The 25,482-nt window shown below is 37.3% G+C and overlaps 2 protein-coding genes across 14 annotated transcripts in view; both read left to right on the top strand.

The window, feature by feature from the left end:
- LOC118555525 (ankyrin repeat domain-containing protein 26-like) overlaps positions 1-25,482 on the top strand; it is a 511,611-nt gene that overhangs the window by 288,833 nt on the left and 197,296 nt on the right. The window lies entirely within an intron of this gene.
- The window catches only part of LOC118533185 (coiled-coil domain-containing protein 7), a 142,563-nt gene that overhangs the window by 74,474 nt on the left and 42,607 nt on the right, over positions 1-25,482 (top strand). Inside the window, 4 exon segments of the mRNA XM_078073997.1 lie at positions 7,514-7,567; positions 7,570-7,588; positions 22,251-22,281; positions 22,713-22,802. Coding sequence (XP_077930123.1) covers positions 7,514-7,567; positions 7,570-7,588; positions 22,251-22,281; positions 22,713-22,802 — 194 coding nt within the window.

Raw genomic sequence — 25,482 nt, 5'->3', positions numbered from 1 at the left:
AGCAATCAGACAACAAAAAGAAATAAAAGGCATCCAAATTGTGACAATATTAAGTGTTAACAAGGGCATATACCAAGAGGAAATCCTCATATATACACCGAGTGAGGTATACATTGGCACAATCACTTTGTTTTTTTTTTTTTAATTAAATAATTATTTTATTTTTGTGGGGGCAGGGGAGAGAGATTGCACAAGTAGGGGGAGGAGCAGAGGGAGAAGGAGACTCTCCGGCTGAGCAGGGAGCCTGATGTGGGACTCAATCCCAGGATCCTGGGATCATGACCTGAGCCCAATGCAGATGTTTAACTGACTGAGCCACCCAGGTGCCTGGCACACTCACTTTGAAAAATTGCTTTTCTTTAAGTTATGGATGTATATACCCTTAAACTCTTTTTTCACAGCTTTGTTGATATATAATTGATGTATATAAGTTTAAGGTGGTCAAAATTATTTGATATGTATATATTGCAAAATGCCTACTACAATAAGGGTAGTTTATTCATCTTGCACCTCACATAATTCCATTTTGTTTTTGGTGTTGTTATGGTGAAAACATTAAAGCTCCACTCTCATAGCAGCTTTCAAGTATACAATACGGTACTAACCATAGTCACCATGTTGTACATTTGATTCCCAGAACTTATAATTGAAAATGTGTACCCTTTGACCAACATCTCCCCATTTCCTCCATGCCACAGCTCCTGGAAACCACCATCCTACTCCCTGTTTCTTTTTCAATATTTTTATTTTTATTTTTTAGAATTTTATTATGTTATGTTACTCACCATACATTACATCATTAGTTTTTGATGTAGTGTTCCATGATTCATTGTTTGCATATAACACCCAGTGCTCCATTCAGTACGTGCCCTCTTTAATACCCATCACCAGGCTAACCCATCCTCCTACCCCCCTCCCCTCTAGAACCCTCAGTTTGATTCTCAGAGTCCATAGTCTCTCATGGTTCATCTCCCCCTCCGATTTCCCCCTTCATTTTTCCCTTCCTGCTATCCTCTTCTTCACTTCTTTTTTTTTTTTTTTTTTAACATATAATGTATTATTTGTTTCAGAGGTACAGGTCTGCAATTCATCAGTCTTACACAACTCAACAGCGTTCACCATAGCACATACCCTCTCCAATGTCTATCACCCAGCCACCCCCCATCCCTGTGACCTGCTCCACAGATGACCTCAGCAGCTTCCATCACTGAGGAAACCAATGGCCAGGACAGCCACTGAGAACACCCTGCAGATTTCACTGGGTGAAATTTCCCCTACCACTCCAGCATTAGATTCCACATGTGAGATCATATAGTATTTGTTCTTCTCTTTCTGGCTTATTTCACATAGCACTATGTACTCAATGTCCATCTGTGTTGTCACAAATGGCAGGATTTCCTTTTTTATGGGCAAGTCCTGTATCTTTATTTCTTTGGGACCAGTTACTGGAGATTTATTGTATTCCTTTGGTGGAGTCAGGTTTCCCTGATTCTCTGTGATCCCTGTATCATTTCATAGTTGTCTGTACATTTGCAAAGGGAGTTGCCTCTTTTAGACTTTATAGACTGACTTCAGTAAGGAAAGATCTTCAACTACAGGTCGGGGGATGCTGGAGTGTGACATGACCCTATGGTCTGGTGCCAAGTATGGGGGGTGTGTGGCAGAACTAGTCTGGAGGTATTGTGAGTTGTTGGCTCAGGCTGTTGCAGTCCACTGCATCAACAACTGCATGGTCCTTGGCAAATATTATAGGAGTCTGCAGAGACTTCAGAGACTGTTGAGGTCTTCAGCATTGTTTCTAGGTTCTAGCCACAAGGGACCAGGGCAAACAGTGGTGTGGCCAGAGCTGGTGTACACACTTGGCTGAAGGCCAGCAGCAGGTGTGTGTGTAGTGGCAGTGGCCAGTTGTAAACACATATGTAGCGGTGGGGTCCAGGGAAGACATCAACTGCTGAGGCCAGTTGTGGGCACACAGAGAGCTTGGGGAACCTGGCTGTCTGGGTGCATTGCTGTGGCGTCTGGGTTTTGCTAGAGGCACACAGCAGTGGAGGCTGGTAATGGGCTAGGGGTATGCAGGTGCACAGTTGGAAGGGCTAGCAACAGGTGAGTGCAGTGGTGCAGGACGGTGACAGAAGACAGGGGCCTCTCTGGGCCTGCAAACAGCTGCGGGGATCTGGCTGTTGGCAGGGCTCTTCTCTGACTACCTAGTCTCCCTCTGGGCATGCACATGGCAGTAGAAGCTGGTGATGGGTTGAGCTGGAAGCATGCAGGTATACAACTGGAGGGGTTAGCCCTGAGTGACCACATGGCTGTGAGTGTTAGCTATGGGGATCTAGGCTGGGGTTTTTTACTTGCACATCCATAGAGTCTTGGGCTGGCTGCTGGTTTGGTTCTTGGGTTCCAGTGGTGGTGGTGGTAGTGTGTGTGTGTGGGGGGGGGGGTGAGGGGGAATTGGGAAGGGATTCAGGCAGCTGGCATCAGCCAATGCAAATACCTGTGGGACAAAACCCAGTGAAATCTGCAGGGTGTTCTCAGTGGCTGTACTGGCCATTGGTTTCTTCAGTGATGGAAGCTGCTGAGGTCATCTGTGGAGCAGGTCACAGGGAACCATAGTGACTCAGGCTCTGTGGCTGATATTGGTAGCACCTGTGCTTCTTCCTTTTTCCTAGCTGTATTTATAGGTGTCAGCTTCACCTGTCTCTGGGTGGGGTGAAACCTAAGTAGATTCTTTATAGAGTTGAGGAAAGGCTGGGTGAGCTGGTTGCTGACCCTACTCTTTTTTTTTTTTTTTTTTTTACCAGACAGGGGAACTCTTTCTAGCTGGGGAGTTCCCGTTTGGTGCTAAGTAATGATGGTTTGGGGAATAGGATAGTGCAGGCACAAAGAAGGTTTTCTTCCTTTCATTTTTATGCAGTTATTCTTAAGTTTTTTATTTCAGTGTGTGGCTGCAGTTTTTAAGTAGAATCTGGAGCCCTACCTGAGTTGTTTTCATTCATGGACAGCTGTTTAGTGGTTGATCTTTGGGGAGAGATGGAAGCTTGGGTCTCCTACTCTGCCATTTTGGTGATGTCCTTAAACTCTTGTCCATATGCTCTGGGATACATGTACAAGCATTTTCATACCAAGTTGTTTTTTTTTTGTTTTTTTTTTTTTTTTTTTGTAATAGCCCCAAAATTGAAGATTCCAAATATTTGTAGAGTGGAGTAGATAAACAAATTGTGGCCTGTTCATGCAATGGAAAATCATACCCTAATGAAAATGAAATGGCTACTCATAACACCATTAATTTTTCAAATGTAATATTGATTGAAAGAAGCAAGTCATAAATACAGGGAGTATTTTCATTTGTAAGAAACTAAAAGCTGGGAAAATTTAAAATATGTTGATTAGGGATATTAACAAAGATGGAAAAGATATAAAGATGAGGAAAAAATGGGATAATAGGCTGAAGGAAAGGGTTGTGAATGGGGAGGGACACATAAAGAGCTTCTGGGATATTGGCAATCCCAGGCACCCAGTTGTTGACTTTGAGTGGTGGTTGTGTGGATACTTGCTTTGTAATTATTCATTAAATGGTAAATATATTTTTATGTATGACTCAGTAAATATGCCAAAGTTCATGATTATAAAATATAAAATAAAACTAAGGGGATTAATTTATCTTGAGACTTTTAAAGAATGAAGTAAAGCCCAGAAACTATAAAAGAAAAAATCAATAGATTTGACTAAGTATAAAAATTCTGTACATTTGAAATAATCCATAAATATTAGTAAGTAAATAATTAATAGCAGACGAGAAGATATTTGTTACACATTATATACTAGTATTAATTGGCCCCTACAAATGAATAATAAAAAGTCAAACAATTCAGGAGAAAAATGAACAGACATATGAACAGGCATTTCACAGAAGCAGAAATAAAAATGTCCAAAAACAAATGAAATGAAGCTTGACTTGATTAGGGATCATGGAGATGAAAATTAAAATTATGGGAAAAAATATTTTATTTATAAGACAGTATTGAAGTTAAACATTAATAACAACTAATATTGGTGACCATATGGAGAAAAACTCTGTCATACTTCATTGGTTTGAATGAAAATTGTTCTCAAATTTATGGAACTCACTATAGTATTATCTGTAAAAATAGAAATGTGCATACCTTAACAACGAACACCTTTATTTTTAGGAATTTGTCTCAACAGAGATACTGGCATGATGTATTAGCAGTTTTAATGGACATATAGTATTCTATTTTATGGTTATGTCATAATTTATAATTCTCCCAGAGATGCTCATATAGATAATTTTTATATTTCTGTTTCTACAAGCAGTAATACTCTTAGTATATTTGTATAAGCAAAACCATGGAAACAACATGCATTTTAGGACTGACTAAATGAATTATGGTCAATTCATAGCAATGGAATGTTGTGTAGCTTTTAAAAAGAATAACTTTACATAAACTGCTTAGAAACATTTTCCTTGACATTTAAGGGGATAAAGCAAGATAAAAGCATTTTATATACATTTTTGTCCCATTTTTATAATCCATCTATGTGCATGAATCCTACATGTTAGCTGTTTCTCAGACCTCTTCCAAAGAGGGAAAAGAAAACCTGTCAACTGATAAGTAATATGCATTAATTATTAATAATTTTTATCAATTAATAAAATACTGCAGCTTCTATAAAAGAGATAAAAGAGGTCCACATTCCCCCACAATATGCAGCTAAATCTCCCTTTCCCATTTTAGCTACTTCAAAATTACTTCATAGGCCACTTTGGTAACCAGGGGTACTCTTCTCCGGAAGAGGATCTTCACCAGAACATTTCAGTAAGAATAAGAAATGGGGGCACCTGGTTGGCTCAGTCAGTAGCATGTGACTCTTGATTTCGGGGTTGTGAGTTTGAGCCCTACCTTGGGTGTAGAGATTACTTAAAAATAAAAAAAAATCTTAAAAAATGAAGGGGGGGAAATTGGAGGGGGAGACGAACCATGAGAGACTACGGACTCTGAGAAACAAACTGAGGGCTCTAGAGGGGAGGGGGGTGGGGGGATGGGTTAGCCTGGTGATGGGTATTAAAGAGGGCACGTATTGAATGGAGCACTGGGTATTACACGCAAACAATGAATCATGGAACACTACATCAAAAACTAATGATGTAATGTATGGTGATTAACATAACATAATAAAAGAAAAAAATAAAGAAATGGGTTTCCTGATCTCTTTTATTTTTTGGTTTTCAAATTATTCATAATGAGAATTTGAGGAAGAACAATTGGTTGATTCCTCAAACTATTCCACCTGGTAATGGAAGTATAATGTTTCCATCTATACGTTCTATGATACTGAGTTGAAATTCCTAAATTAGTGGCATCACAGATGGAGGCCTGTGTTAGTCAGTTTAGGCTGCTATAACAAAATACCACAGATTGGGTGACATACACAACAGAAATTTATTTCTAATGATTCTGAAGGCTGAGCAGTCTGAGATCAGGGTTCCAGCATGGTCAGTTCTTCTGAGAGCCTTCTTCCTGGTTTGCAGATTATCCTCTCAAATGATGGAAAATAGAGAAAGGAAGTAGCCTCTCTCCTGTCTCTTGTATCTCATGTGCCTAATGATTTAATTACCTCTCAAAGGCCCCATCTCCAAGTACCATCATATTGGAGATTAGGGTTTCAACAGACGAATATTGGTCCATAGCAGGGCCTTTTTCTCCCTTCTGTGAACTGTACTTTCAAATTGTGACAGAAATAACAGTTGATGTTCTTTGTAATCCTTTACCAAATCCAGGGCATAATTTTAAATGATGCCCTATGCTATTATCAAATTAATCTTAATTTGATATGGTATAATATATTATTCATTTATTATTTATTTATTTATTTATTATTTATAAGACTAATTATTTGAGAGAGAGTGTGAATGAGGGGTGGGAGGGCAGAGGGAGAGGGAGAAACAGACTTCCGCTTGAGCAGGGACCCTGATGCAGGCCTTGATCCCAGGATCCCAAGATCATGACCTGAGCTGAAGGCAGACACTTAACTGACTGAACCACCCAGGTGCCTCATATTTTATGCATTTTAAGTATTCTCTCTTGCCTATAAAAAATTCTAAATTTGATTTTTCTAAAGATGACTCCTTTTAATACACATTTTGAATGTTTAAGGAGTATTCACTCTCCTAAAGCAAAGCCTCTAGTTTACTTCGTTTCTTTATATACTTATTTTATTTTTAAAAGATTTTATTTATTAATTTGAGAGAGAGAGAGAAAGCATGAGTGAGGGGAGGGAGCAGAGGGAGAGAGAGAATCTCAAGCAGACTCCCCGCTGCCAGGGAGCCCGACTTGGGCCTTGATCTCATGACCCATGAAATCATGTTTACTTATTTGGTTCCCTTGATATATGTTGCACATTTCTAATTTCCTGTCTTTATTTATGACTTTGCTGTTTTTTTCTAATAAAACTCTACCATTCTTTAAGGCTCAGCTGATTTCTATCCTCTTCCTTTCTCTTCTCAGTGCCTAAACATTTATCATATTTCTCTATATCACTATTTTGACATGTGGAATAGAAAAAAATATAATTGATATTTAGGAACTGTGGACTACTTCCATGTTATTTAATATTATCTTTGTACATTCCATGTTTGGTTTATCTAGCATCAAACTTAATGAAGTTTGTCTTCTGTCATATACTTTTTGTGTTACAAGATTGAAGAATCTTGTGTTATTACCCTGAGACTTCATTGATTACAATGGATTCTCATTATGTTGGTTTCCTTTTTTTCTTTTTTTTTTTTTAAGATTTTATTTATTTATTTGCCAGAGAGAGAGAGAGAGAGAGCACAAGCAGTGGGGAGTGGCAGGAAGAGGGAGAAGCAGGCTCCCTGCTGAGCAAGGAGCCCAATGCAGGACTCGATCCCAGGACCCTGGGATCATGACCTGAGCTGAAGGCAGTCGCTTAACCAACTGAGCCACCCAGGCACCCCTATGTTGCTTTCCTTTTAAGTAGCATTTTAGTTAACCTTTTGGTTATTTGTTTCAGGTGGAAAACTTAATCGATTGTTGGATCTTCACATAGACTTTATTGATTTAGCAGCAGCAACCAAAGCAGTTTTCTCTTAGCATCTGAGAGTCCTCTTATATGCAATGTTATAAGGAGGTCACACATACTGACCTCAATCCAGTTTTGTCACTTACTAGATGCATAGTTTTGATCAAGTTATAGAACCTTTCTAAGACTCTATTTATTTATTTGAAAATGGTGACAATACCTTTTTTGGGGGGTTATTTTGAGGATTAAGAGAATGGTAAAGTAGCATAGTGACATATCGGGACTTTAATAAAATGGTAACTATATTTATCATAAGCATTTGTTCCTTGAGTACTGTCTCCTCGTTATGTTCACTAGTTCTCACACATATAGCAGTGAGTTATATCAGCATAGAGGTATAGTTTTAGCCATTTGTAATACCTTTACATTTTTTCCTTTTTCTTCATGATAGAAACTGCTTATTCCCTGAGGAAGCGATTGGATGTCATGTTGAAAATATTTGAAAACAGTCAAATATGTTGGAGAGGTAAGCTTTTAAAATAACTCCTTTTCTTAATTATGAAAATGAGTAGACATATATTTTAGAAAAATTGGAAACATAAATAAGACCACTGTTAAAAAACTTTAGTGTTCTTATGTCAATTTTTGTGATATGGTAATTTTAAAATTATAATCATGCAGAATATAAAATTGTATAGCCACAGTGGAAAACAGTACGTCAGTTTCTCAAAAAATTAAAAATGTAATTACCATATGATCCAGTAATTTCATTTCTGGTTAGATACCCTGCAAAATTGAAATCAGGGTCTCAAAGACACTCATGTTTACTGTAGCCTTATTTACAATAGCAAAGGGTGGAAGCAACCCAAGTGTCCAAAAACGGATAAATAGATAAAGAAAATGTGATACATACATACAATGGAATATTATTTAGTATTAAAAAGGAAGGAAATTCTGACATATGGTACAACATGAATGAACCTTGAAGATATTATGCTAAGTAAAATAAGGCAGTCACAAGAAGACAAAGTTATATGATTTCATTTATATGAGGTACCTAGAATAGTCACTGTGAATTACCCACAGTTCTTTCAGGTGACTAAGATTAAATTAGTAAAAAACTTGTATGTTGAAAAAGCGTGTCCTGTAGAATGAAATCACAAATCAACTTTTATTTGGACACTTTTGTTTCATTTATATTTGCTAATTGAAGCTTATTTCCCCCCTGCTCCCGGATAAAAACTAGGGTAAATCATGACTTTTTTGATTACTCTCAGATAATAATTAATTTAAATTTAATTTAGAAGCACTGTCCTAATTGGGAAATTAAAATTCCTTGTCAAATATTACAGTCAATATTTTAATTTTTATTCTAAGTTAAAATTTCCTTTTCCTCCTACCTAGTATACCAGCTGAAAACTGCTAGGGTTTATGATTGGCTTTTCTCTTTCATTACCTCCTTTCCAACTAACTAGTTGTAGTTTCTGTTCTCCATGTGTTTGGGAAGAGAGGGAATAAAGGTGTAAGGTATACAGGAAAAGTCTTACTTGACTGTCACTGGCTTCCTTCTCCATAACTGCAGATAACACCAAATTTTCTAAGTATTCTCCTTAAAATGCCTCTCACTAGGCTTGAGATCAGGGCAAGCATATCCTCCTCTCCCTTAAGGGTTCGTATATGGCTCAAGGCACCCAATAGCTCTCTGAAGAGAAATACTCTTTCTAAATCTTCTTTCCTGACCCTTTTTATACTGTCCATATCAATGAAAGGTTTTAGTGCTCTTTCTTGGTTGCCTGCTTTTTTTTTTTTTTTTTTTTTAAGTGCTAATGGTCATCTGCCTCACCCATTACTTTGGCATGTGATACTGGGAACTTAGGGTCTCCATTGATGCCTCTTTATACAACTTGTTACAGTTACATCCTTGAAAATTCTGTTAAAATAAAGATAGGGTGTGACAAAAGGCTTAGTGCAGTTTTAAGATATAATAACCTCAGAACTAGGAGGGAGGGAAGATGGTGGAAGAGTAGGACAGCCGCATTTCATCTGGTACCTTGAATTAGCTAGATAGCTATCAAATCATTCTGAGCACCTGTGAATTCAACCTGAGATGTAAGAAAAGGATTGCTGCAATTCTACAAATAGAAAAGTGACCACTTTTTGCAAGGTAGGAGGTGTGGAGATGTGAATCTGAGGGGATATATTGGAAGATAAATCATGGGGGGAGGGAGCCTCTGTCAGCAGGCTACCAAAAAGTGATATAGCAGTGGAGCACAAAATCGGAACTTTTAGAAGTCTGCCCCTGTGAGGAATGACCCTGCCTGAAAGGTGTTCAGGTGGTGAAGCGGGGTGGAATCCTAGGTGGGACAGTGTGGTCTCAGGATCCCCAGGGTCTCATAAAGAAAGGGGGGGCCTAAATGTGGCAGAGTTCCCAAGCATTGGAGCAGGGAAGCCGGCTACAATTAGTGAGCCCCCGAGTGGCCTCTCAGCTAGATGTTGCCATAAACTGCGAACCACAGCACTGTTGGGGACTGCTGTCAGAGTAGGGGCCCAGCAAGTGACAACCACTGTGAAATCCAGCTCCTTCCCCCCTGGAGGAGCAGCGGGAGTGCATGCACAATTGGGCAAATGCGCCCTGAGAAGGGGCCCAGCAAGCAGCAGGGTGGTGGTGAGACACCCCTGCCTCCCCTGGGAGGATTGGTGTGGGTGCGCACCACAGGAGTCTGGGGAGTTTGGCCCACATGAAAGGGATTGACTGCCTTTCCCCGAGGGTGCACTGAGGAGTGGGGGCCAGGACCTTTCAGCTCCAGGACTGGAGATTGGGGCACCACCATTTTTTACTTTTTTTTTCCATCCTCTAAAGTGGTACAAAAAGCCTTCAGGGAACAAAAGCCACATAGTACAACCCAAAGCAGCATACACTGAGCCCAGGCCCCTGGCAAGGGGCAGTGCAACTCTGCCCAGACAAAGACACCTGAGAATCAGTGCAACAGGCCCCTCCACCAGAAGACCAGCAGGATCCTCAGGCAAATACCAAGTTTAAAATTCCTGTGCTAGGGGAAAATAGTATAAAGAATTGGAGGCTTTTTCACATGAGTCTTTAGTCTTTCGGTTTAAAATTTTCTTTTTCTTTTCCTTTTCAACTAGTTTCTTATTTTATCAACTCTTTGTTTTTAAGTCTTTTTTTAATTTTCATTTTTACATTTACATTTTATAGATATATTCTTCATTTTTGGCTTCTGTTCACTGTATTCAATTTTATTTTTGTATATATGTCTAAATTTTGCTTTCTTTACAATTTTGGGATTTAGTGTCTTCTAACAGACCGAAATACACCCAGGACCAAGTGGATTACCCGGTTTTGTCCGCCTGTGAGATTACATTCTCTCTTTTCTCCCTTTTTTTCTTTTCTTTTTTGGTTTCTGATCTCTTGGATTTGTCTAATGTGTACTTCTCTTGGGTCGTGGTTGATAGTTTTGATTTTGTTCTCTCATTCATCTATTTCTGCTCTGGGCAAAATGACTAGAAGGAGGAATTCATAACAAAACAAAGAACCAGAGGTAATACTCTCTGCCACAAATCTAATCGATATGGATATAAGTAAACTGTCAGAGCCGGAATTCAGGATAATGATTATAAAATTACTACCTGGGCTTGAAAAAAGCATAAAAGACACCAGAGAATCTCTTAGTGCAGATATAAAATCTAATCAGGCTGAAATTTAAAATGGCTTAACTGATATGCAGTCTAAAATGGATGTTCTAACAGCTAGGGTAAATGAAGCAGAAGAGAGAGTCAGTGACATAGAAGACAAGTTGATGGAAAGGAAGGAAGCTGAGGAAAAGAGAGAAGAACAACTAATAGACCATGAGGGGAGGCTTCGAGAAATCAGCAATACCATAAAGCAAAATAAAATAATTATTGCGATCCCAGAGGAAGAAGAAAGAGAGAGAGACAGAAGGTATATTTGAGCAAATCATAGCTGAGAACTTCCCTAATTTGGGGAAGGAAACAGGTATTCAAGTCCAGGAGGTAGAGAGAACCCCGTCAAAATGAATAAAAATAGTTTAAGACCCCGACATGAAATAGTGAAGCTTGCACATTTCAGAGATAAAGAGAAAATCCTGAAAGCAGCTCAAGACAAGAACTCTTTAACCTATAGGGGTAGGAACTGGCAGCAGACCTATCCACAGAGACCTGGCAGGCCAGAAAGGGCTGGCATGATATATTCAGGGTACTAAATGAGAAAAACATACAGCCAAGAATACTTTATCCAGCGTCTGTCATTCAGAATGGAAGGAGAGATAAAGAGCTTCCAGGACAAACAGAAACTAAAAGAATCTGTGATCACTAAAACCAGCCCTGTGAGAAATATTAAGCGAGGTCCTGTAAGTGAAGAGAGAGTCCGAGAGTAACAGTAACCAGAAAGAAACAGAGATAATCTACAGAAACAGGGACTTTACAGGTAATACAATAGCACTAAATTCATATCCTTCAATAGTTACTCTGAATGTAAATGGGCTAAATACTCCAAACAAAAGACACAGGGTATCAGTTTGGGTAAGCAAGACCTACCTATATGCTGTCCACAAGAGACTCATTTTAGACCTAAAGACACCTCCAGATTGAAAGTGAGGGGGTGGAAAAACCATTTATCATGCTAAAGGACATCAAAAGAAAGTTGGGGTGGCAATCCTTATATCAGACAAATTAGATTTTAAACCAAAGACTGTAATAAGAGATGACACTATGACACTATGGATAGTGTCATAATTAAAGGGTCTATCCTACAAGAATCTAACAATTATAAATATTTATGCTCTTTAACTTGGGAGCAGCCAATTATATAAACCAATTAATAATAAAATTAAAGAAAAACATAGATAATAATAGAGTAATACTAGGGGACTTCACCCCACTCACAGCAACAAGGGCTTTGAATGACACCCTGGAACAACAACAAGGAAACAAGGGCTTTGAATGACACCCTGGGCCAGATGGACTTCACAGATATATACAGAGCATTCCATCCTAAAACAACAGAATTCACATTCTTCTTGAGTGGACATGGAACATTCTCCAGAATAGATCACATCCTAGGTCACAAATCAGGTCTTAGCTGATACCCAAACATTGGGATTATTCCCTGCCTATTTTCAGATCACAAATGCATTGAAACTTGAACTCAATCACAAGAGAAGATTTAGAAGGAACTCAAACATTTGGAGAATAAAGAGCATCCTACTAATGAATGAATGGGTCAATGAGGAAATTAAAGAAGAATTACAAAAATTCAGGGAAAGAAATGAAAATGAAAACACAACTGTTCAAAACCTTTGGGATACAGCAAAGGCGGTCCTAAGAGGGAAGTACATAGCAATACAAGCCTTTCTCAAAGAATTGGAAAACACTTAAATGCACAAGCTAAACTTACACCTAAAGGAGCTGGAGAAAGAACAGCAAATAGAGCCTAAACCAAGCAGATGCAGAGAAATAATAAAGATTAGAACTTTGAAATCAATGAAATAGAAACCAAAAGAACAGAACAGATCAATGAAACTAGAAGCTGGTTCTTTGAAAGAATTAATAAGATCAATAAACCTCTATCCATACGTACCAAAAAGAAAAGAGAAAGGACCCAAATAAGTAAAATTATGAATGAAAGCGGAGAGATCATGACCAACACCAAAACTGAAAAAGGAAGAAATAGAAAATCTGAACAGACCCATAACCAGCAAGGAAATTGAAGCAGTAATAAAAAACCACCCAATAAACAAGAGTCCAGGCCTGGATGGCTTTCCAGGGGAATTCTACCAAACATTTAAGAAAGAACTAATACTTTTTCTTTTTTTACTTTTTAAAATTTTTTCTTTAAATTAAATTTTATTTTATTATGTTATGTTAGTCCCCATACAGTACATCATTAGTTTTTGATGTAGTGTTCCATGATTCATTGTTTTCGAATAACACCCAGTGCTTCATGCACTACGTGCCCTCCTTAATACCCATCACCGGGCTAACCCATCCCCCCAACCTCTCCCCTCTAAAACCCTCAGTTTGTTTCTCAGAGTCCATAGTCTCTCGTGGTTCATCTCCCCCTCCGATCCCCCCCCTTTGTTTTTCCCTTCCTTCTCCTAATGTCCTCCATGCTATTCCTTATGTTCCACAAATAAGTGAAACCATATGATAATTGACTCTCTCTGCTTGACTTATTTCACTTAGCATAATCACTTCCAGTCTCATCCATGTTGATGTAAAAGTTGGGTATTCATCCTTTCTGATGGTTGAGTAGTATCTCATTGTATATATGGACCACATCTTCTTTATCCATCCAGCTGTTGAAGGCCATCTCAGCTCTTTCCACAGTTTGGCTATTGCGGACATTGCTGCTATGAACACTGGGGTGCATATGACCCTTCTTTTCACTACATCTGTGTCTTTGGGGTAAATACCCAGGAGTGCAATTGCTGGGCCATAGGGTAGCTCTATTTTTAATTTTTTGAGGAACTTCCACACTGTTTTCCAAAGCGGCTGTACCAACTTGCATTTCTACCAACAGTGTAAGAGGGCTCCCCTTTTCCCACAACCTCTCCAACATTTGTTGTTTCTTGCCTTGTCAATTTTTGCCATTCTAACTGGTGTAAGGTGGTATCTCAATGTGGTTTTGACTTGAATTTCCCTGATGGCTAATAATGATGAACATTTTTTCATGTGTCTGTTAGCCAATTGTTATGTCTTCTTTGGAGAAGTGTCTGTTCCTGTCTTCTGCCCATTTTTGGACTTGATTATTCGTTTTTTGGGTGTTGAGTTTGAGAAGTTCTTTATAGATCTTGGAAATCAGCCCTTTGTCTGTAGTGTCATTGCAAATATCTTCTCCCATTCTGTGGGTTGCCTCTTTGTTTTGTTGACTGTTTCCTTTGCTGTGCAGAAGCTTTTTATCTTGATGAAGTCTCAAAAGTTCATTTTTGCTTTTGTTTCACTAGCCTTTGGAGATGTATCTTGAAAGAAGTTGCTGTGGCCGATGTCAAAGAAGTTACTGCCTATGTTCTCCTCCAGGATTTTGATGGATTCCTGTCTCACATTGAGGTCTTTCAACCATTTTGAGTGTATCTTTGTGAATGGTGTTAGAGAATGGTCGAGTTTCATTCTTCTGTATAAAGCTGTCCAATTTTCCCAGCACCATTTATTGAAGAGAATGTGTTTTTCCATTGCATATTTTTCCCTGCTTTGTCAAAGATTATTTGACCATAGAGTTGAGGGTCCATATCTGGGCTCTCTATTCTGTTCCATTGGTCTATATGTCTGTTTTTGTGCCAGTACCATGCTGTCTTGGTGATCACTGCTTTGTAATATAGCTTGAAATCGGGCAACATGATGCCCCCAACTTTGTTTTTCTTTTTCAACATTTCCTTGGCGATTCTGATTCCATACAAATTTTAGGATTGTTTGTTCCAGCACTTTGCAAAATGTCATTGGAATTTTGATTGGGATGGCATTGAAGGCATAGATTGCTCTGGGTAGCATAGACATTTTAACAATGTTTATTCTTCTGATCCATGAGCATGGAATATTTTTCCATCTTTTTGTGTCTTCTTCAATTTCTTTCATGAGTGTTCTGTAGTTCCTAGAGTATAAATCCTTTACCTCTTTGGTTAGGTTTATTCCGAGGTATCGTATGCTTTTTGGTGCTATTGTAAATGGAATCATTTCTCTAATTTTTCTACAGTTGCATTGTTAGTGTATAAGAAAGCAACTGATTTCTGTGCATTGATTTTGTATCCTGCCACATTACTGAGTTGCTATATGAGTTCTAGTAATTTGGGGGTGGAGTCTTTTGGATTTTCCACATAAAGTATCATGTCATTTGTGAAGAGGGAGAATTTGGCTTTTTCTTTGCCAATTTGAATACCTTTTGTTTCTTTTTGTTGTCTGATTGCTGTTGCTAGGTCTTCTAACACAATGTTGAACAATAGTGACCAGAGTGGGCATCCTTGTTGTGTTTCTGATCTTAAGGGAAAGGCTCTCAGCTTTTCCCCATTGAGGATGATATTCAATGTGGGTTTTTCATTGATGGTTTTTATGAACGTGAGGAATGTTCCCTCTATCCCTATACTCTGAAGAGTTTTAATCAGGAAAGGATGCTGTATTTTGTCAAATGTTTTTTTCTGCATCAGTTGAGAGGAACATATGGTTCTTCTCTCTCCTCTTATTAATGTGTTCTATCACAATGAGTGATTTGTGAATGTTGAACCACCCTTGAATCCCAGGTATAAATCCCACTTGGCCATGGTGGATGATTCTTTTAATGTATTGTTGGATCCTATTAGCTAGGATTTTGTTGAGGATTTTGGAATCCATATTCATCAGGGATATTGGTCTGAAATTCTCCTTTTGATGGAGTCTTTGCCTGGTTTGGGGATTAAGGTAATGCTGGCCTCATACAATGAGTCTGGAAGCTTTCCTTCTGTTTCTTTTTTTTTGAAACAGCTTCAGGAGAATAGGTATTATTTCTTCTTTGAATGTTTGGTAGAATTCCCCAGGGAATCCATCAGGCCCTGGACTCTTGTTTTTTGGGGAGGTTTTTGATCACTGCTTTAATCTCGTTATTCATGTTGTGAATTTCTTCCTGTTTCAGTCTTGGTAGTTCATAGGTGTCAAGGAAGGCATCCATTCCTTCCAGGTTGCTCAATTTATTGGCATATAGTTGTTGATAATAATTTCTAATAATTGTTTCTATTTCCTTGGTGTTAGTCGTGATCTCTCCCCTTTCATTCATAATTTTATTAATTTGGGTCCTTTCTCTTTTCTTTTGGATAAGTCTGGCCAGTGGTTTATCGATATTATTAATTCTTTCAAAGAACCAGCTTCTGGTTTCGTTGATCTGATCTACTGTGTTTCTGGTTTCTAATTCATTGATCTCTGCTCTAATCTTAATTATGTCTCTTCTAATGCGTGGCTTAAGCATCGTTTGTTCCTTTTTCTCTAGTTTTTTAAGGTGTAGAGTTAGTTGGTGAATTCGGGATTTTTCTTTCTTTCTTTTTTTTTTTTTGTGTTAGGCTTGGATGGCTGTGTATTTCCCCCTTAGGACCGCCTTTGCAGTATCCCATAGGTTTTGGACTGATGTGTTTTCGTTCTCATTGGTTTCCATGAATTGTTTAAGTTCTTCTTTGATTTCCTGGTTGACCCAAACATTCTTGAGCAGAGTGGTCTTTAGCTTCCAAGTGTTTGAATTTCTTCCAAATTTTTTCTTGTGATTGAGTTCCAGTTTTAAAGCATTATGGTCTGAGAAGATGCAGGGAATAATCTCAGTCTTTCGGTACTGGTTGAGATGTGATTTGTGACGCAGTATGTGGTCTATTCTGGAGAAAGTTCCATGTGCACTCGAGAAGAATGAGTCTTCTGTTGTTTTAGGGTGGAATGTTCTGTATAAATCTATGAGGTCCATCTGGTCCAGTGTGTCATTCAAAGCTCTTGTTTCTTTGTTGATATTCTGCTTAGATGATCTGTCTATTGCTGAGAGTGGAGTATTGCGGTCTCCTACAATTAACGTATTGTTATCAATATGACTCTTTATTTTGGTTATCAATATAACTATTTTGACTCTATATTGTTCAACATAGTACTAGAATTCCTAGAGAGGAGGGGGCCGGTTGGAATAGGGTTCCCTACTTCTCCGCCATCTTTTTTCTCCTCAATACCTATTCCTCTGAACGTGTTTCCAGATTGACCACAACCCAAGCTTATGTGTTTGCCTGTTCCCATGTTGGGGGCATTGATAGTTACAATTGTTGGGTCTTCTTGTTGGATAGACCCTTTAAGAATGATATAGTGTTGTCTGTATCTCTAACTACGGTCTTTAGCTTAAAATCTAATTTGTCTGATACAAGAATTGCTACCCCAGCTTTCTTTTGAGGTCTGTTGGCATGGTAGATGGATCTCCATCCTTTCACTTTCAGTCTGGGTGTATCTTTAGGTTCAAAATAAGTCTCTTGTAGACAGCATATGGATGGGTCCTGTGTTTTTATCCAGGCTGTAACCCTGTGCCGTTTTATGGGAGCATTTAGGCTGTTCAGGTTGAGAGTGATTATTGAAAGATATGAATTTATTGTCATCATGTTGCCTGTGAAATCCTTGTTTCTATAGATTGTCTGTGTAAATTTCTGTTCTATATCACTCTTGGGGTCTTTCTCCTTTTATAGAAGCCCCCTTAATATTTCTTGCAGGGCCAGCTTAGTGGTCACATATTCTTTCAGTTTCTGCCTGTCTTGGAAGCTCTGCAGCTCTCCATCCATTCTAAATGACAGCCTTGCTGGATAAAGTATTCTTGGCTGCATGTTCTTCTCATTTAGTACACTGAATATGTCTTGCCAGGCCTTTCTGGCTTGCCAGGTCTCTGTGGATAAGTCTGACGTTATTCTGATGTTCCTCCCTCTGTATCTAAGGAATCTCTTCCCCCTAACTGCCCTTAAGACGGTTTCCTTGGTTCTAAGATTTGCGAGTTTTACTATTACATGCTGGGGCATTGGTCTGTTTTCCTTGATCTTGGGAGGGGTCCTCTCTGCCTCTTGGACGCGAATGTTTGTTTCATCCCCCAGATTAGGGAAGTTCTCAGCTACGATTTGCTCTAATATATATTCTAGGCCTCTCTCTCTCTCTCCACCCCCTCAGGGGGAGACAAACCATGAGAGACTGTAAACTCTGAGAAACAAAGTGAGGGTTCTAGAGGGGAGGGGGGTGGGGAGATGGGTTAGCCCGATGATGGGTATTAAAGAGGGCATGTAATGAATGGAGCACTGGGTGTTATACGGAAACAATCATGGAACACTACATCAAAAACTAATGATGTAATGTATGGTGATTAGCATAACATAATAAAATAAAAAAAAAAAGGAAAGGTGTTCATATTGGAAAGGAAGAAGTAAAACTACCTCTTTTTGTAGATGTCATGATCTTGTATACAGAAAATCTTAAGGGATCCACTAAAATATATATGAAGAAATAAATTCACATTTTGCTGCATACAATATTTATAAATAAAAATCAATTGTATTTCTATACACTAATTGTTACAGGTTGAATTGTGTTCCCCAAAGAGTTATGTTGAAGCTCTAACTCCTAGTATCTCATAATGAACTTATTTTCAAATAGGGTCATTGTAGATGTAATTAGTTAAGATGAGGTCATACTGGGATAGGATTGGTCCTTATTCCAATATGACTGGTATCCTTGTAATAATTGGAGAAGACAGTACACAAAGAGGGAAGAAGTTATGGAGGCAGAGATTGGATTTATGCTACTACAATCCAAAGGATACCAGGGACTACTAGAAGCTAGAAGAGACAAACAGGGATTCTCCTTTAGAAGTTTCAGAGGGAGCATGGCTCTAACAACTTAATTTTAGATTTATAGTCTCCAGAACTGTAAGAGCATAAATTTTTGTTTTAAGTTACCCAGATTGTGATATTTTTTTTTACAGCAGCCTTAAGAAGCTAGTACACTGTGATGAACATTCCACAAATAAAGAAAACGATTCCATTTAAAATAACATCACAGACAACAAGAAAGAATTTAACAAAAATAGTGTAAGACCTGTGCACTGAAAACTGCAAAACGTTGAAAGAACTTAAAGAAGACCTAATTAAATGGATAGACATTCCATTTTCATGGGCTGTTAGACTTAATAATCTTGAGATGGCAATGCTCCTCAGATTGATCTATAGATTCAATGCAATCTGTCAAAATCTCAACTTTCTTTTTGATGAACTGACAAGCTGATCTGAAAATTCATGTACAAATGCAAGGAATCCAGAATAGCCAAAGAAATCTTAAGAAGAACAAAGTTGGAGGACTCACATTTAATTAATTATTTTTTTATTATTATCTTTTACATTTAACTAATTTTAAAACTTAATACAAGGCTGTTGTAATCAAGACAATGTGGTACTGGCATAAGGTTAGACCTATATACATCGGTGGAATAAAATAGAATGTCCAGAAATAAACCCTTAAATTTATGGTCAATTGATTTTTAACAGGGAGGCCAACACAATTCAGTGGAGAAAAGAATAGTCTTTTTTAAGAAAAAATTTTTATTTTTTATTCAAGTATAATTAAAAGAGTCTCATATTAGTTTCAGAGGTGTATAAGATGATTCAACAATTCTATACATTACTTGGTGTATTCTTAAACCCCTTTATCTATTTCATCCATCCACCCACCCACCTCTCCTCTGGTAACCACCAGTTTGTTCTCTATATTTAAGAGTCTGTTTCTTGGGTTGTCTCTCTCCCTTTTTTCCTTTGTTCGTTTGTTTTCTTAAACTCCACATATGGGGGCGCCTGGGTGGCTCAGTCGTTAAGTGTCTGCCTTCGGCTCAGGTCATGATCCCGGGGTCCTGGGATCGAGCCCCACATCGGGCTCCCTGCTCGGCGGGAAGCCTGCTTCTCCCTCTCCCACTCCCCCTGCTTGTGTTCCTGCTCTCGCTATCTCTCTCTGTGTCAAATAAGTAAATAAAATCTTAAAAAAAAAAAAAAAAAAGAAAACAAGAAACTCCACATATGAGTGAAATCATATGATATCTGTCTTTCTCTGACATATTTCAGTTAGCATTGTACCCTCTAGATCCATGTTGTTGCAAATAGCAACACTTCATTCTTCATATGGCTGAATAAATACCCCATTGAATGTGTGTGTATATCCATCTATATCTATATCATCTATATCTGTATATCTTCTTTATCAATTCATCTATTGATGGGCACTTGGGCTGCTTCCATAGTTTGGCTATTGTAAATAGTGCTGCAATAAACGTAGGGGTGCATCTATCCTTTCGAATTAGTGTTCTTGTATTCTTTGGTTAAATTCCCAGTAGTGTGATTACTGGATTTGTAAGGTAGTGCTATTGTTTATTTTTTTTACGGAACCTCCATACTGTTTTCCACAGTGGCTGCAACACTTTGTATTCCCACCAAAAGTTCACAAGGGTTTCTTTTTCTCCATATCCTTACCAACGCTTACTTCTTGTGTTTTTGATTTTAGCCATTATAGAGGGTGGGAGGTGATATCTTATCATGGTTTTGATTTGCATTTCCCCAATGATTAGTGATGTTGAGTATCTTTTCATTTGTCTGTTTGCTGTGTGTATGTCTTTGGAAAAATGTCGATTCATGTCCTTTGCCCATTTAAAAATCAGATTGTGGGTTTTTTTGGTGTTGACTTCTGTAAATTCTTTATATATTTTGGATATTAACCTTTTATTGGATATATCATTTGTGGAAAGAATAGTCTTTTTAATAACTGGTATTTCGACAACTGGATGTCCATATGCGAAAGAACGAAGTTGCATCCTTTCTTCGTGCTCTCCACTAGAACTAACTCAAAAATTACCAAAGACCTAAATTTAAGAGCTAGAACTATAAACCTTTTAGAAGAAACATAGGAATAAATCTTTGTGGCCTTGAGTAAGGTAATGGCTTCTTAAATAGGGCACCAAAAGCACAACCAACAAAAGAAAAGAAAATAGATAAGTTGACTTGCATAAAATTAAAAACTTTTGTACTGCAAATGATAAATCAAGAGTGTGAAAAGGTAACTCAGAATGCAAGAACTATTCACAAATCATCTATTTGATAAGGGACTTGTATCTAGAATATATAAAGAACTCTTATGCCTCAATAATAAAAAGATAAATAACCCAAATTAAAAATGGGCAAATAATCTGAATAGACATTTTCTGAAGCAAGATATACCAATGGTCAATAAGCACATGAAATGATATTCAATATCATTGTCATTAGGGAATTTCAAATCAAAACTGCAGTGATATACCACTTCACACCCATTAGGATGGCTGTAAGAAAAAAAAGATGACAATAACAATTGTTGGCAAGGATGCAGAGGAATTGGGACCCTCATACATTGCTGGTGGAATTGAACTGGTGTGTCTGCTATGGAAACGAGTTTGTCAGTTCTTCAAAATGTTAAATACAAAGTCAACATATGACCCAGAAATTCTGTTCCTCGGTTTATACCTGAGTGATCGAAAACATATATAAGCAAAAACTTGTCCATGGATATTCATAGTAGCATTATTCATAATAGCCCCAAATGGAAACAATGTAAATGCCCATAGACTGATGAATGGATAAATAAAATGTATACACCTGTACAATGGAATAATATTTGGCAGTTAAAAGGAACACAGCACTGATATATGCCACAACATGGATGAGCCTTGAAAACATTATGCTAAAGAGCTTTCAATAATAAAATAAAAAAAAAATATTTTTATTTAAATGAAATATCCAGAATAGGCAAATCTCTAGAGACAAAAAGTAGATTAGTGTCTGCCAGTGTTGAGGCAGTGCTGGGAAGAATGGGGAGTGACTGTTAACGGGTACAGGGTTTCTTTTTGTGGTAATTAAAATGTTCTAAAATTTAATAGCTAAAATAGATGCTCAAGTTGGTGAATATATTAAAACCCATTGAATTGTACACTTTAAATAAATGAATTGGATGGTATGTTAATTATATCTTAAAGCTTAAAAAAATTGGATTATAATAAATAACTCATTTATCAAAAATATAGTTTACTCATACCTTGGAGCAGTGTTCAGCAAACTGCAGCCCCTGAGTCAAATCTAGCCAGACCCATTCATTTACCTATCATCTCTAGCAGCTTTTGCAGAGCTGGGGTAGTGACCGATCGATCATCTGACCTGCAAAGTCTAAAATATTTCCTATCTGGCTCTTAATAGAAACAGTTTGCCAAATCCTGCTATGGAACAAGAAGTGGTACTTAAAAGGAGTGAAATATATCTGTATTTATTAATATAAATAGATCTCAGACATTGGGTTAAGTGAAAATAATAAGTTTAGGACGATATATACATTGATGCCATTTATGTGAAAAAGAAAACAAAACAGTCATCTAACCCACTAGCAAAAATTATAGAATCGAATAGGTACATGTAGCATTTTATGAATGCATCAAGCAAGTTCTGAAAAGATACACAGCAATCTGATAATATCTCTAGAGAGAGAATTCGATTTTTGGAATGGTAGTCAAAGTGTACTTCAACCTTGTTTGTATTCTTAATTTTTTTCAAAGAAAATATGTAAGTATGTTATATAAGTAAAAATAAAAATGCAAAAGGATAATACGTTATAGATATTTTTGGTTTGTTTTTCAGAGCTGTGAGTGATCAAGGTTTGTTAGAGGCTGTAAGTATAGCACTCTCAGTTTGAAATTGCACTTTGCCCTTGATAATGTTAGATTCTAGAAATTGTCAGGATGAATAATCTTAAAGATTCAATACTTCCTCAGTTTATTCAAGAAATTTCTATGCATATGTGTGCTGGGAAGCTTTGTCTTCTTTGACTTTACTAGACCTTATTATCACTCAAAAACCCTTCACTTCTGAAATATTGAACTATAATACCCTATAGTCTTCTAAATTTCTATTCATTGTACTTCTAGTTTGTTTGCCTCTTTCAGCCCCAATTATCATTCATTATGCAGATTAATACCAATGGTTCATATTTTCATGAGTTAATGAAGAATTTCTTACTTTAATAATTAAGTGCCCAAATAATTTCTCTATATTGAAATGTATGCTTTTCATTATTACTAAAATTATAATATTTGTTTTTAGAAATTCAAAGAAATGGAAAGTGATTTTCAAGTGTTATTAGAGGAGAAATTGGGGCTGGAAAATGAATTACAAAAGCTGAAGAATACTGAGGTTAGTTCAATTTTAGTGTCTGAAAATGGTAGAATACCTAAAAAACCGTATTATTGTAGGATAGAAATTAAAGATATATTTAAATGTTTTATAATATGTTTTTGATATTAATAATAGTTAACAGCTGTGCTTTAAAAAATAAAATAATGCTATTTTCTAAATTACCATATTAGCTATTAAAACCAAAAAAATGCTATGAAAAACAGACATAAAATTTAAACATTCCAAAAGACATTTCTAGGCCAAATATTTATTTATTAAAATTTCATTTCATTTAAAAAAAATTCCAATTAATTAGAGTTTTCAAATATATTTTCTTTTTAAGTCTTAAAAAAATTCCAGTTAACATACAGTGTATTAATATTAGCTTCAAGTGTACAATTTACTGATTTAACCCTTACATACAACACCCAGTGCTCATCATCATAAGTGCACTCCTTAATCCCCATCACCTGCTTAACCCATTCCCCCACCCACCTCCTTACTGGTAACCCTCAATTTGTTCTCTATAGCTGAGTCTGTTTCTTGGTTTTCCTCTTTTTTCCCCCTATGATCGTTTGTTTTGTTTCCTAAATTCCACATATGAGTGAAATCATATGGTATTTGTCTTTCTCTTATTTTTTTTTAAAGATTTTATTTATTTATTTGAGAGAGAGAGTGAGAGAGCACAAGCAGAGGGAGCAGCAGAGGGAGAGGGAGAAACAGGCTCGATGTGGGGTTAACTATGTGGGGCTCAATCCCAGGACCCTGGGATCATGACCTGAGCTGAAGGCATATGTTTAACCGACTGAGCCATCCAGGTGCCCCTCTCTGACTTATTTTGCTTAGCATAATATTCTCTAGTTCCATCCATGTCATTGCAAATGGCAGGAATTCATTCTTTTTCATGGCTGAGTAATGTTCCATCGTGTGTATGTGTGTATGTCCATATGTATGTATGTTTGTATGTTTGTGTGTGTGTGTGTGTGTGTGTGTGTGTGTATACACATCACGTCTTTTTTATCCATTCAACAGTCAATGGACATTTGGGCTCTTTCCATAATTTGGCTGTTGGTTGATAATCTGGGTGCGTGTATCCCTTTGAATTATTATTTTTGTATTTTTGGGGTAAATGCCTAGTGGTGTAATTGCTGGATAGTAGGGTAGTTCTATTTTTAACTTTCTAAGGAACCTCCATACTGTTTTCCAGAGTGGCTATACCAATTTGCATTCCTACCAACAGTGCAAGAGTGTTTCCCTTTCTCCATATCCTGGCAACACCTGTTGTTTCCTCGGTTGTTAATTTTAGCTATTCTGACACATGCGTGGAGATATTGCATTGTAGTTTTGATTTGCATTTCCCTGATGATGAGTGATGTTGAGCATGTTTTTATGTGTCTGTTGGCCATCTGGATATCTTCTTTGGAAAAATATCTATTCATGTCTTCTACCCATTTGTTAACTGGATTATTTGTTTTTTGGGTTTTGAGTTTTATATTTTCTTTATATTTTTTTGGATACTAAACCCCTCATCAGATATGTCATTTGAAAATATCTTCTCCCATTCCAAAGATTACCTTTTAGTTTTGTTGATTGTTTCCTTCTCTGTGCAGAGGCTTTTTATTTTGATGTCCCAATAGTTTATTTTTGCTTTTGTTTCTCTTGCTTCAGGAGATATACCTAGTAAGAAGTTGTTACAGCTGATGTCAAAGAGGTTATTGCCTGTGTTCTCCTCTAGGATTTTGATGGTTTCCTGTCTCACATTCAGGTCTTTAATCCTAATCCTTCAGTCCTTTTGTGTATGGTATAAGAAAGTACTCCAGTTTCATTCTTTTGTATGTTGCTGTCCAGTTTTCCCAACACCATTTGTTGAGAAGACTGTCTTTTTCCCATTGGATATTCTTTCCTGCTTTGTTGAAGATTAATTGAATGTGTGTAGTTTTGGGTTCATCTCTGGGTTTTCTATTCTGTGCCATTGATCTATTTGCCTGTTTTTGAGCCAGTACCATACTGTCTTGATCACTACAGCTTTGTAATATAACTTGAAGTATGGAAGTGTGATGCCTCCAGCTTTACTTTTCTTTTTCAAGGTTGCTTTGGCTATTTGGAGTCTTTTGTGGGTCCATACAAATTTTAGGATTGTTTGTTCTAGCTCTGTGAAAAATACTGTTGGTATTTTGATAGGAATTGCATTAAATGTGTAGAATTTGGGTAATATAGACATTTTAACAATGTTTGTTCTTCCTATCCATGAGCATGGCATGTCTTTCCATTTCTTTGTGTCACGTTCAATTTCTTTCATCAGTGTTTTATAGTTTTCGGAGTATAGATCTCTTACCTCTTTGGTTAGGTTTATTCCTAGGTATCTTATGGTTTTTGGTGCAGTTGCAAATGGGATTGGTTCCTTGATTTCTCTTTCTGCTGCTTCATTACTGGCGTGTAGAAATGCAACAGATTTCTGTATGTTGATTTTGTATCCTGCAACTTTACTGAATTCGTGTATCAGTTCTAGCAAATTTTTTGGTGTAGTCTTCAGATTTTCTGTATAGAGTATCATGTCATCTGCCAATAGTGAAATGTGATTTCTTCCTTGCTGATTTGGATACTTTTATTTCTTTTTGTTGTCTGATTGCTGTAGCTAGGATTTCCAGTACTATGTTAAATAACAGTGGTGAGAGTGGACATCCCTGTCTTGTTCCTG

Source organism: Halichoerus grypus, chromosome 6 (assembly GCF_964656455.1).
Source record: "Halichoerus grypus chromosome 6, mHalGry1.hap1.1, whole genome shotgun sequence".
NCBI lineage: Eukaryota > Metazoa > Chordata > Mammalia > Carnivora > Phocidae > Halichoerus > Halichoerus grypus.
This window is presented reverse-complemented; position numbering and strand designations above follow the sequence as displayed.